This window comes from Podarcis vaucheri (assembly GCF_965113315.1).
Source record: "Podarcis vaucheri genome assembly, chromosome: 6".
Lineage (NCBI taxonomy): Eukaryota > Metazoa > Chordata > Lepidosauria > Squamata > Lacertidae > Podarcis > Podarcis vaucheri.
Window position 1 is genome coordinate 85153520 of NC_138764.1, and position 13596 is coordinate 85167115.

The 13596-nt window shown below is 47.1% G+C and overlaps 1 protein-coding gene across 3 annotated transcripts in view; it reads left to right on the forward strand.

Annotated features, from left to right (window-relative positions):
* Window positions 1-13596, forward strand: part of JPH2 (junctophilin 2) — an 81946-nt gene that overhangs the window by 53122 nt on the left and 15228 nt on the right. For 2 of the 3 annotated variants that reach the window (XM_082225981.1, XM_082225982.1), the window contains exon 3: window positions 6515-6633. The exons of the other annotated variant lie outside the window; for it this stretch is intronic. In XM_082225981.1, the coding sequence (XP_082082107.1) occupies window positions 6515-6633 (119 nt within the window). The remainder of the gene's footprint in view (window positions 1-6514; window positions 6634-13596) is intronic. 3 annotated transcript variants of the gene reach the window in all.

A 13596-nucleotide genomic window follows, 5' to 3' on the forward strand; every position in this document is an offset into this window, starting at 1 on the left:
TTACTGTGAAGTGTGGCCCTCCATTTTCATTCAGGGAAAGGTGAGCTCTGCCTGTGAAGCCTGACCCAGTTATCTGGAATAGGCAGGACTGTGAGGGAATGTGAAGGCTGTCATTCCTATATCTAGAGACTCATCATAGCCTCATGCCTTTCCCCACACCTCCCTCCTCTCAGTGCATCTGGCACATGGTTGCGACCCTGACCCTTCATCTCACCCCTGCCTCCTAGACTGCCTGCCCCTTTCTCTGTTACTGGTTTGATCTATGATGGTACCTACTGTTGTAAATTTCATGGCATGACAGTGAAAGGCTGTCCAATCCAAGCCTTGTTTAAAAATAAATATCCCTAAGAAGGGGGAGCAGGAGGGGCCATGACGTTGCCCATCCTCATTTGTCTCTCCCTTGGTGATGCATTTTCTTTTTCTTTTTTGGCAATGTGTAAGCGGTCACCAGCAATGGAGATTGAAATGCATGACTCGCATTCCTGCAAGATGCCAATGCCTTGTTGGCTTGAATTCCCATTGCAGTCATACTGAATGTAGTGTCCTTCACTTCCTGCAAGGGTGGCCATGAGTCTTATTTTACAGAAGACAGTCCTATATTTGAAAGGTTGTCCAGTTCAAGTCCAAACAGGTTCTTTTAAGAGCCGTAAGAATAGAGATCAGGCACTTTGAAGTTTGCCCATCAACAGTTAGCATCGGGACTGGAGATTGAGCAGGCACGCCAGTCTGCCTAGGGTTTCTCCACGTGACATGGTTATTCAGCATTTATTCTGATTTGCTTCCAGAAAGCTGTCATAGTGGCTAGACTATTGTGCTGCCTTTGTTGAGCTTTTGTGATGATTTGGTTTACAGGGAAATTATACAACAATGACTGTTCATTTTGCGTTTATCATGACTTGCTTGCACAAGGCGTCTATATATCTTCCCATTGATCACTTGTTCATCCCAGACTTTTCAGTGGATTTCCCTGTCAATTTCCTAACCACATAAGTCTGTTGTTGTTTCTTATGTCAACTTGTTGTGCTGGGGCAGCAGAGCACTTTAATCCACTTTTAACTGTGCAAACCTAAATGTTTGCCATGCTCTTGAATCCCTCCTACAAAATAGTGACAGTTTGGAGGTGCCGTAGTCACTACGGTGAAATGTAATATATTTCTGTTGAAAGTATAGTGATTATTCCTAAATTTTGCCTATGTGGCCATCCTACCAGCTGCCCCCAAACCATTCATAGAGGTCTCATTCACACTTCTCTTGTCCCACTGTTTTCACCTGGGAAAACCCACTCTTTACAGCTGAATTGGAGCAAACATCCATCAGGTTTTCTGTGGATTGAAATTTGTTCTGATTCAGCGATAAGGGGCAGGTTTCCCAGGGAAAGCAGTGGGGCAAACAAAAAACTGCTCAGTTCCTTAGCTTTGAAAGCACAGGACAAGTGCAAGTGTGGGTCCATCACATAAGAAGAGATAAACAGCATTTTGATCTCATACCAATTCAAGTTTCAATTTACCCCACCCAATTTATTACAAAGCTGTTTGCTCCCATCACTACTCATTCCTTGTATGAACACAAACAAGTACTTCAGGTGTGTTTATCTTAGGAGGACCAGCTCTGGTTAACTTCTTCATTCATTCCTGGCTTTGTTGGTGTTTTTTGTGCTTAAAAGGAAGGTACTGCTTAAGATGGGCTGATGCAATCATGCTAAAGTTCTAGACAGCAGCCTTTGAGGGAAGACCCTTGTGCATGGAGACGCCTGAAGATTAGCATGATGAGGGGTTGTCTGATGTTATTGCCAAGCTGTTCCTTTGATCTCATTTTTCTGGAGTCACGAATGACTGAGGAGGGCTGAGCTTATAGCTGTCAGTGGAGAAAGATGTTATTTGAACTTCCATTGAGGTAGCCACGTTACATAGCTGTGACAGGAGAGGTTTCGAATAAAAGGAAAATAAGTTTTTCCACCATAGCACAGCCTCATCTTTTTGTTGAAGAATAGAGTCGATGATAGTAGGTGCTATTGGAATGTTGCTGCTTGTGAAGACTACTGGAGGAAGAATATTGAATTGTTTGATGTATCCCTATATTGCTACCATTAATCACAATAAGTCATTTTCTACATTACACTGAGGATAGTGTCTTGTATTGCAAACATAAATAATTGTCCCCAGGGCTATATACAGGCACAAGTTAATGGGTGAGCCAGCAACTTATATATTGGCAACTTCTACAATTTTCTATGCTCATATTTTTGTGTTGAAGGATACAGATTTCAGCACCGTTCCTTTGAAACGAGGGAAAGGTCATAGCTCAGTGGTAGAGCACATGCTTGTATACGAAAGGTCCTAGGTTCAATCCTCAACATTTTTAGATTGGCCCAGGGAAAAACTCCTGTCTTGAAACCCAGAGAGCCTCTGCCAGTTGGAGTAGATAATACTGCATTAGACATACCAATATTTGGACTTGATATAAGGCAACTTCCTTATGTTCCTAATTCTCCATAAACAGACACACATCAAGTGCATTAATGGAGGAACATTAATCCTACATCTCTTCCCAGTCACTCCTTGCCCATTAGCTGCTTTGATTGGGTTTTTCACGCTGCGCCTCTTCTCAGTGAGTTCCTCTGGAGAGTTAAAGCTTTTGTGGTTAAAGATCTGGTTAAAGATTGATTTTACCTTGTGCTGCATATTCTGGACATTTTGCTTCCAACATCAGTTCTTTAGGCACAATAAGACATAAATATGCCATTGGGCCTCCCACAGATTACAGTGGAATTAATCACACTGATTATATGCTACCAAAAAAGGAGATGCTGTGCCTGTTTACAGCTTCTTGGGGGCCTTCTGTGAGCTGTCAGGGCTTAAAACTGCAGATTTCTACCTCCTCGGCCAAATGTCTCCAAATGGCCGTGGAGCCAGAGAGCTGCTTAACAGGATGCAGGGTGCCAAAAAACATTCCCCCACAGAACAGCCCTCAAAGGATAGGGATCTCTCTGGATGAGTTAATAGGAAGAATCGTGCTTTCAATACAAAGGAGGTTGAAGCGTGGTGGGATTTGTGCATCAAGAAACAGAATGTCCTGTGGGTTATCTAAATAGCATTGCTGGAGGGAGGGCAGAGAGTGCTGTGTACACACTAAGTGACTCATGTGAGATTCTTGAAATGTTTCATTGGGATGTAGATACTTAAGTGCCTTTGAAAGATTCACTTCTTCATACAGCACTTAGTTAACCTATGGCAGACATAGCCAATGTGGTGCCCTTAAGATACTGTTGGGCTCCAGTTCGGTCAGCCCCGGCCAGCATAACTAGTGGTCAGGGATGATGGGAGTGGCAACAACGTCTGAAGGGCAACTTGTTGGCTACCCTGACTTAAGGATTATTTGCTGCCACAAGATATGGTGAAGGGCACTTGGTTAGATGGCTTTAGAAGGGGATTAGACAAATTCATGGAGGAGAAGGTTATCAATTGCTAATAGCCATGGTGTGTGTGTGTGTGTGTGTGTGTGTGTGTGTGTGTGTGTGTGTATGAGACACGGGTGGCGCTGTGGGTTAATCCACAGGGCCTAGGACTTGCCAATCAGAAGGTCGGCGGTTCGAATCCTCGCAACAGGGTGAGCTCCTGTTGCTCGGTCCCTGCTCCTGCCAACCTAGCAGTTTGAAAGCACGTCAAAGTGCAAGTAGATAAATAGGTACCGCTCCGGCGGGAAGGTAAACAGTGTTTCCGTGTGCTGCTCTGGTTCGCCAGAAGCGGCTTAGTCATGCTGGCCACATGACCCGCAAGTTGTACGCCGGCTCCCTTGGCCAATAAATCGAGATGAGTGCCGCAACCCCAGAGTCGGCCACGACTGGACCTAATGGTTAGGGGTCCCTTTACACACACACACACACACACACACACACACACACACACATGCTCTTTCAAGGTTCAGGGGCAGCATGTCTCTAAGTACCAGATGCTGGGGAACAGCAGAGAGAAGGGTCAATTTCCCAGGTTTATTTGCTTGGCCACTGTGGGACTTGATGTTGGATACTGTTATTGAAAGGACATGGAGGGGTCTTCTCCCAGAACTTTGTATCAATTGATACGGCAGATTGCCTTGAATGGGAAACTTACCCATAAACTGAGGATGGCAAGGGGGGGGGGAGAACACGGACACATTTACAGCTGAATGGTATTGTTTTATTACTTGCGTGGCTAAGATGGACAACAAGAGCCTTCTTACAGCATATAGGATCTTCTGGCTGGTCCAACTGCTGGACACTCTTCATTCTGCAGATTGAAACAGTCTTTATGCTCTGTGCTGCATTTCTTGACTTTGTGCTTTGTTTCTTGCTGCATCTTTGTTATTGTTTATATTGTGAAAACTAAAATAAAAAGTATCAAAAAGAAAATAAAGAAGTATGTTTTATTAGTTTTCCTTGGCATACCTTGCACGGGGAAGAACCAGATATAGGTAGGTAGCCGTAGTCGAAACAAAATAAAAAAATTCCTTGCACACGAAAGCTCATACCAATAACAAACTTAGTTGGTCTCTAAGGTGCTACTGGAAGGAATTTTTTTATTTTATGGAGAAGAATTGTGCAAGATCATCTCTGCTTCCTTCCTAAAAAGCCTTCTCAGACTAACACTTTACAGTACAACAGTCACACAGTTGTTACTCGTATGCTGCACCCAAATGCCTTCTTTCAAGGTAGCACTTTTGTTGTGGAGCTACCGTGTTTTCTCACAACTCTGACGGCCATATGTTATCATATGTGCTTCTTCCACCAGCAGTATTTTGAGAGCAGAGGAAATGTGCTAGATCTGCAAAGCTGCAACACTGCAATTACTGAGCAAAAAAATCTGGTTGTGCAGAAAGGGTATCTTCAGTAGATGCCCATGACTGTTGCACAAACGTCATACTTTATCCACAATAGCAATAGCAGATAACATACATCACCAAAGTAACGGGGCAGGGGCAGGACTGAATTTAATTTTGTCAGTGACAACAATTTTCTTGGTCCTGGTAAAATTGGTTTTCTCAATGATGATTGCTTAATGTGAACAGAATAAATCTGTAATCTTCATAATAAAAAGAGTCTGGGAGTTTTGATTTAAAAGGTAAAGGTAAAGGGACCCCTGACCATTAGGTCCAGTTGTGACCAACTCTGGGGTTGCAGCGCTCATCTCGCTTTATTGGCTGGGGGAGCCGGCGTACAGCTTCCGGGTCATGTGGCCAGCATGACTAAGCCGCTTCTGGCGAACCAGAGCAGCGCACGGAAACACCGTTTACCTTCCTGCCGGAGTGGCACCTGTTTATCTACTTGCACTTTGACGTGCTTTCGAACTGCTAGGTGGGCAGGAGCAGGGACCGAGCAATGGGAGTTCACCCCGTCACGGGGATTTGAACCGCCGACCTTCTGATCGGCAAGTCCTAGACTTAACCCACAGCGCCACCTGCATCCCTAAACTTTTTTATTTAAAAGAGGATTAGGCAAATTCATGAAGGATAAGACTATCAGTGACTATTAGGCATTATGGCTATGTTTTGCCTCCACAGCTTCTGAATACTGGTTGCTGGAAACTGCAGAAGGGGAGAGTGGTGTTGGGCTCAGGCCTTGCTTGCATGCTTCCCACAGGCATCTAGTTGGTCACTGTGAGAACAGGAAGTTGCACTACATGGGCCTGATCTAGCTGGGTTCTCCCTATGTTCTTTTGACTTTGTTGGTTTTTCAAGCAACCTGCTACTGCAAGCAGACTATATATAGGGGTCATAAATCTTTTAGGTATCAAATTTTCAAAATAAGACAAATAAGAAATTGTAGGAACTTGGAGCTTATTTTTGCTTTATGGACAATAAGCAAGGTAACTATATTAGTGGAAACTGAGAGTATAACAGTATATAACTTACCAGGAAATCTGTGCTTTTGAGATATGTAAAAGTTTTTGTTTTCCCACAAGGTAGATCAACGATTGCACATTTATTGACTGCTGCCCATATGGTCATTAATCACTGTAGGAGAAAAGTAAATTCTCCAACACTGCAGGACTGGATAATGAAGATATGGGAGGAGGTCCATATGGTCAAGCTGCCCAATATAGTAGAGTACAGGAAAGGAGACAAATTATTAACCAGCTAATGGAGAAGTGGAGTTTATTTTATGATGTACTGGTGTAATAAAACAGAAGAAAATGTTGAATTCTATACTTTGCTAACAACACTGCAACATAAATATAAATACAAAAGCTGGATCTACTAATCAACAAGCTAGTAAACTATGTATCATGACAATATGTATTTTTCATTCTTCCTTACTCCTTTTATTTTATGTTTTAAAACAATTAATTACAAAGCAAGGTCATCTATATTAAGGAACTGAGCAATCATGCAAGGCTGTCATTATGAAACCACTTATTAAGGAAGAGTCCTATTCGCATCAGAAGAGCCACCTTGGAATAAATGGCTGAGGAACTCAGCCTAAGACAGCCTTGGCAACAAATGGAAATACTAATTGCCATGATGGATGTTCTCTCCACAGGACTGCCCATGCCAAAGCCAAGTCCGAAGGGGCTGAGCAAGCAGCAGTGGCAGCTAACAATGAATCTACTTTAGCCAGGTCGATGGCCAGGGAACTATCTCCGGATTTCTATCAGCCAGGTAGGAAATGAAATCAGCCCAGCTTTGATTTGCTGACTTTCAGCAGTGGTGAGGTACTAAGCAGAGTAAAGCCTAAAGCCAAAGTTGCCATTACTATGGCACAGCCCATAAGCTGAAGTCCTATGAAGTGTTTGAGTGGAGGGCATTTAAAACGCAGTATGCATGAGTTGGAGAGGGGGTGCTGAACCAAGTAGCTTTGCTGTCAAATGACTTGAAACATTGCATAGGCATAGGCATTGAGTGAGGAAAACCATGCAATTGGCCCATGTCATATGTCATAATTCTATACTTCTCATGATTTCACAGCCAATAATAGTATTTAATCAGAGAACTACATACCGGCAACTCCTATCTTACATGGTGGTTATGTTCCAGGGATAGTGTGTAAAGCCAAAATTGTGTACAGTGGTACCTTGGTTTGCAACCATTTTGGATTACAGCCACATCAAACCCGGAAGTGCTTCCCCCTTTTTTTGGATCACAACCCATTTTTTTTGGATTACAACCCATTTTTTTTTTGGATTACAACCCATTTTTTTTTGAGGCCCCATTGGTGAAAGTGCACCTTGGGTTACAACCTGTTTTCATTTACAGCCGGACCTCTGGAATGGATTATGGTTGTAAACCAAGGTATCACTGTACAGTCAAAACACATTGAGTTCAATGGTAGGTGGGATTGCCAAAATCTTTTTTCCTAGATGTCTGTCCCTGTTTTTGTTTATTTATTTTTTTACCAAGTGCATAAAGCTGAATGTGTGCAAGCTTAGCGCAAGCAAGTTTCAACTTACATTATTAGCAGATGAATTTAAGGTTAACCGCTTAGCACTTTAAGGTTAACCCCTAGTTCTGAATGTTACATTGGCATCTGTATGTATGTATGTGTATACAGACACACATACAGATATATATAATTGTAATCTTTACTTGATTTAGCATGCAATTCTATACATCTCTACTCAGAACTAAGTCCCATTGAGATCAGTGGGGCTCACTCTCAGATAAGTGTGTATAGGCCTTTCTCACAGGGAATTGTGCACAGGATTGCAACCTAACAAGACTTCAGTTGATTAATCAGAGGAAAAAACTCATTAAAAATATGTATTCTGAGGCAATAGGAGGATTTCATAGAAATCGGTGGAGGCCATAAAAAGTAGCCTTAGTAGTATAATAATACTGTATACCAAAGCCCACTGATTTGTATTTGTATCAGTGTGATGGTATTTGTGTGATTTATTTAGACGAAGATGTCACAAACAGAGAGTCAAGAGACTACGAATGGTCAGTCTGCTGCTGAGTGCTATTTTGAGGAGCTTGAGCAACTGGTGAAATAGCTTCCAAATAGCCTCCTTGCAGCCAGAAATAAATGGCCCTGAATGGGTCTTTTTATGATTGACGGGAGCCTGCAGGCAGGGCAGGAGGGCTAAAATAAATGTTTTACAGTTCTCCTCCTCTTGAGCCCCTTTGGTATATGTCAGGGGATGATTAGCTGCTTGTGCTTAAAATTGTGCCCCTTCAGAGTTTGTGCGGCCCCACAAACCTCTGTGTGTGACAGAGCTCCTCAGACATGTCTGCTCTAGTCACTAGTAGAGTCTGACAGTGGCTGCCTGCGGAAGCGCTTCCAGCAAAGAAGTTCCTTAACGGAAACGCGTCTCCTGGACTCACGACGTGGCAGCTTCCGGCGAAGCATGGGTCTCCCTGCAGTTGCTTCTGACACCTCCCCGCTATTTTCGCTGGATGTGTCTCTCACCCCTTTCTCTCCCCTGCTGTTTCCTGCCTGGGCTGCTGCGTCTCTCTCAGCATTACTGAGATCCTCCTCCAGAGACCCCTCGCTCCCCCTCCTTGTCCCTGCTTTGGCTGCTGACTCTCTCCCAGTCTCTGGGAGCCCTACCAACTCCCTTTCCTCTGATGTCAGTTCCCTGACATCCACCTCCCCTCCAGGGCCCCCTTCTCCCCCGCCCCTACTCTCTCCTCTGGGCGGTGAGGAGCTGAAACCCCGAAAAGAATCCTCTTCATCTTCAGACGTCTCGAACATTTCCCTCCATCGGTCTTCGTTCCGACTCGCTGAATCCTCCTCCACCTCGGAATCAGAGAACCCCTCCAACTCTTCTTCTTCGTCGGTGGTGGCGAAGTATTCCCTCCGGAACCTCGCCACTGGCTGGGGTTTACGAGGGAATCTCTGATGAAAAGTTTCAATCAAAACCTCGTCATCTACATCCTCTGCCCTGACCCAGGTGTTTTCCGACTCCGGCTCCCCTTCCCACATTACCAAATACTCTACTTGCTCTCCCTTCCACCTGGAATCGAGAATCTCCGCTACATGGTAGCTGTGTTCTCTTTCCTCCATAGCTGGTCCCCTATTGACCCTCCCCTCTCTGTCCCCTTTATACGGTGACAGCAACGACCTGTGGAACACTGGGTGCAACTTCATGTGGTTCGGTAACCGGAGTCTGAAAGCCACTGGGTTGACCTGTTGCGTGACTTCAAATGGGCCCAACCTTTTGGGTCTTAACTTCTTACAACCTCCTTTGAATGGTAACCCTTGGGTGGACAGCCACACCTGGTCCCCCACCCTAATGCTTTCCCCTTCCCTTCTGGTTTTGTCTGCCTGCCTCTTATATTCCTCCTTCGCCCTGTTTAAATTAAGTTGGAGCTGGCGATGGATCGCTTCCATTTCTTCAACGAACTGTTCTGCGGCTGGAACGCTCCAGTTCTCCCCTTCCCCCCCTGGGAAGGCTCGGGGATGACACCCGTGATTAGCCAAAAAGGGGCTCATCCCCGTGGACACGTTCTCTGCATTGTTGTAGGCAAATTCTGCCAACGCCAGCTTCTCCACCCAATCATTCTCTCTGTCATTCACATAACACCTCAAATATTGCTGGAGGACACCATTAGCTCTTTCCGCCTGCCCGTTGGTTTCTGGATGACGGGCAGTTGAGAAATTCACCTCTACATGCAATAAGCTCATGAGCTTCCTCCAGAACCTGGAAGTAAATTGTTTCCCTCGGTCAGAAACCACCCTCAAGGGGGCGCCATGCAGCCTAAACACATTTTCCACAAACAATTTAGCGGTTTCTTCCGCTGTGACCGCATGTGAGCAGGCTATAAAGTGGGCCATCTTGGTTAACAGGTCTACCACAACCATGATGGCTGTTTTCCCTTTGGACCTGGGCAGATCAGTCATGAAATCTATTGCCACTGCCTCCCATGGCCTTTCCGGCGTGGGTAGTGGTTCTAATAAACCTGCCGGTGCCCGCCTCTCCCCCTTGGCTCGTTGGCATTGGTCACACCCTCTCACATACTCCCGCACATCTTCCCTGACCTTGGGCCACCAGAATTCCCTGGTAACCAGCCACATGGTTTTGTGTTGCCCAAAATGCCCTGCTGTGGGGCTATCGTGCAGTTACTTGAGTACCTTTTCCCTCAATTCCCCTTCAGGTATGTATAACGCTCCCTTGTAGTACAACGCCCCGTTTCTCTCCTCAAAACCCCCGGGTTTGTCTCCCTCCCTCCTGAGACCCCTGAGTTTGTCCTGGGCGTATTCATCCTGCACCGTTCCCTCTACCAGTTCCCTTTGCCCCACCAATGACGCCCCACACACCCAGCGGTCCTCGGGAATGACATGGGTCTCTTCGGGTGCACCCTCTCCCTCCAAATATTCAGGTTTGCGTGAGAGAGCGTCCGCCCTAACGTTCTCTGGGCCTGGTACGTAACAAATCTCAAAGTTAAATTTGGAGAACTCCTGGGCCCATCTCAACTGCCGTTGGTTGAGCACTCGCGCAGTTCTCCAATACTCTAGATTCTTATGGTCCGTGCACACTTGCACCTTCTGTTGTGCACCAATTAGCAGGTGCCTCCATCTCCGGAAGGCCTCATGAATCGCAAGAAGTTCCCGGTCGTACACCGTGTAGTTCCTCTCAGATTTGTTCAGCTTTCGCGAAAAGAAGGCACACGGTCGCCACTCTGACCCCTCCCTCCCCGGCTGCAGAAGAAGCACCGCCCCTATGGCTCTGTCAGAAGCGCCTGTTTCGACCCTCAGCTTTTTTTGTAAATCCACATGTAGAAGTTGTTCATCAGAGGCGAAGGCCCTTTTCAGTTCCTCAAACGCTCGCTCCGCCTCCCCCGTCCAAACAAACTTCTTTTTACTGCTGAGACAGTCCGTGATGGGCGCCGTCAGGTGGGCGAAGTTTCGGATGAACTTACGATAAAAGTTTCCAAACCCTAGGAACCTCTGCACATCCTTCTTGGTCTTGGGTGTTTTCCATTCCAGCACCGCTTGAACCTTGCCGGGGTCCATGGCCAACCCCTTGTCTGACAAGCGGTACCCCAGGAATTCCACCTCCTTGGTATGAAACTGACACTTCTCCAGTTTCACCCACAGCCTGTTGGCTTGCAGCCTGCTCAACACTTCTCTGACGTCTCTCACATGTTGCTCCTCATTCTCCGAATACACCAACACGTCATCTAAGAAGGCCACGCAATTCTTGTAGAGCAAAGGCCCCAGTACGTGGTTCATGAAGGCTTGAAAACACGCGGAGCCTGTTTGTAATCCAAAAGGCATAACGAGGTATTCAAATGCCCCCAAAGGGGTGAACATGGTGGTCTTCCATTCATCCCCTTTCCTTATACGTATCAGGTTGTACGCCCCCCTTAGGTCCAGCTTTGTAAAAATCTTTCCTTTCCGCACCCTGGTCAAAATATCATCAATCCTGGGCATAGGAAAAGCCGCCGGCTCTGTCACTGCATTTAACCGCCTAAAGTCACATACCAGTCTCGGCTTGTCCGTGTTTTTTTTATCCACAAAAAACACTGGGCTACCCCCCGCTGCCTTGGACTCTCTGATGAAGCCTCTCTTCAGGTTCTTGTCAATGAACGCTCGCAACTCCTGCATCTCCCTGTCTGACATGGCATACAACTTGCCTACAGGAAGCTGTGCTCCAGGAAGTAAATTGATCTGGCAATCAAAGGGCCTATGCGGGGGTAGTTGGTCAGCTTCCTTCTCGCTGAACACGTCGCTGAGATCAGCATACTGTGGTGGCACCTTCCCCTTCCCCATTACTTCAGTCCCTGCCAGGGTGGCTTGGGCCCCTGCTGACCCCTTTTCCCCCCTGCAGTGTTCTAAGCAATGTGCTGAACCGAAGGAAACCACTCTTTGATGCCAGCCCACCAGCGGATCATGTAAGGCTAGCCAGCTCATTCCCAAAATAATGGGAGCGCCTCCCAAGGTGGCCACATTAAACGCTATCAGTTCTGTGTGCCTTGCCACCCTCATTATCATTGGGACGGTCTGCAAGCTAACTCCTCCTCCCAACAGTTCCCTGCCATCGATCGTGGTCACCTGCAGGGGGTTGCTTAAAGGGATAGTCTGTATCTGATGTTCAGCAGCAAACTCCTTGCTCATAAAATTGCAGGAGCTGCCTGAGTCCAACAGCGCCTTTATTTTTAGGGGGTGTCCATTTTGCAGCTCTAGCGACACTTCAATCACTAGAGCAGGTCGAGGAGCTTCTGGCACGGGCACTTTCACTGCTTTTTGGCCTGGCTGCAGTGCCCTGACGGTGGCAACCAGGCGTTGGCTTTTACCTGCTCCGTTTCTCCCTGCTCTCCCCCCTCAACTGCTCCCACCATCCCTTGCCATTCCTTCCTCTGGGGGCAGACTCTGGCAAAGTGGCCTGGCTGTTGGCAGAGATAGCATTTCCGGGCTCCCTTTCCCTCCTTCTTCGCCCCCTCACTGGGCTTTGAAACTGCGCGCGCGCGGGCTGTTCCGATTTCCATCGGCTCTGCCGGCGGGAAAGCTGGCTCAGGAATGTCTGGAATGCGTAACTCCTTCCAACGTTCCCCTCTCCCTTCCCGCCTCTCCAAAGCTCTTGCCTCCTGGCGCGCTCCAATGGTCAGCGCAGATTTGGTCAGCTGATCCATAGACACCGCCCTGGGGCTCCTGGACAGCTCGTCTTTCACAGCCGAAGAAAGACCTTCTTCAAATAGCATCTGAATGGGTGCTGCCGATAAATCCCACCCCAATCTGTGAATCAGCATGGTAAATTCAGTCCAGTACTCACGGACAGATCTGCTTCCCTGCTTGCAAGCCATTAGCTGTCTGCGCACCACCCCTTCCTCAATATCGCTGGAAAACATGATATCCATTGCACGAAAGAATTTCATAGTGTCCTTTAGGATATCGTTGTGCGTTGCCATCAGGGGTCGAACCCAGTCCCGCGCCCCCTTCTCAAGATGCCCAATTACGAAAGCAACTCGCGATTCCTCATCAGGGAACTCATCAAACTGCACATTCAGGGCATATTGCATCTCGGTCCTAAAGGCATGGTAATCCTTGGGGTCCCCCCCAAACTTCTGCACCAATCCTGGTACCTTTCTGGGGAACTGAGTGGTTCTCCCCTTTTTGTCAGCATCCTGAGCCCTTCTCTCCTCGAGCCTCGCCGTCTGCAGCGCAAGTTGGACCTCCAGAGCTTGATACCTTTCTTCCAAGCTTGGACCAGCTCCAACCCCTGCCTCTCCGGTTCCGGCTGGGTTGCTCATGATGCTTTCTCCTGCACAGGCAGCGTACAAAGACTGTCAGACTGCTGTCAGGGGATGATTAGCTGCTTGTGCTTAAAATTGTGCCCCTTCAGAGTTTGTGCGGCCCCACAAACCTCTGTGTGTGACAGAGCTCCTCAGACATGTCTGCTCTAGTCACTAGTAGAGTCTGACAGTGGCTGCCTGCGGAAGCGCTTCCAGCAAAGAAGTTCCTTAACGGAAACGCGTCTCCTGGACTCACGACGTGGCAGCTTCCGGCGAAGCATGGGTCTCCCTGCAGTTGCTTCTGACACCTCCCCGCTATTTTCGCTGGATGTGTCTCTCACCCCTTTCTCTCCCCTGCTGTTTCCTGCCTGGGCTGCTGCGTCTCTCTCAGCATTACTGAGATCCTCCTCCAGAGACCCCTCGCTCCCCCTCCTTGTCCCTGCTTTGGCT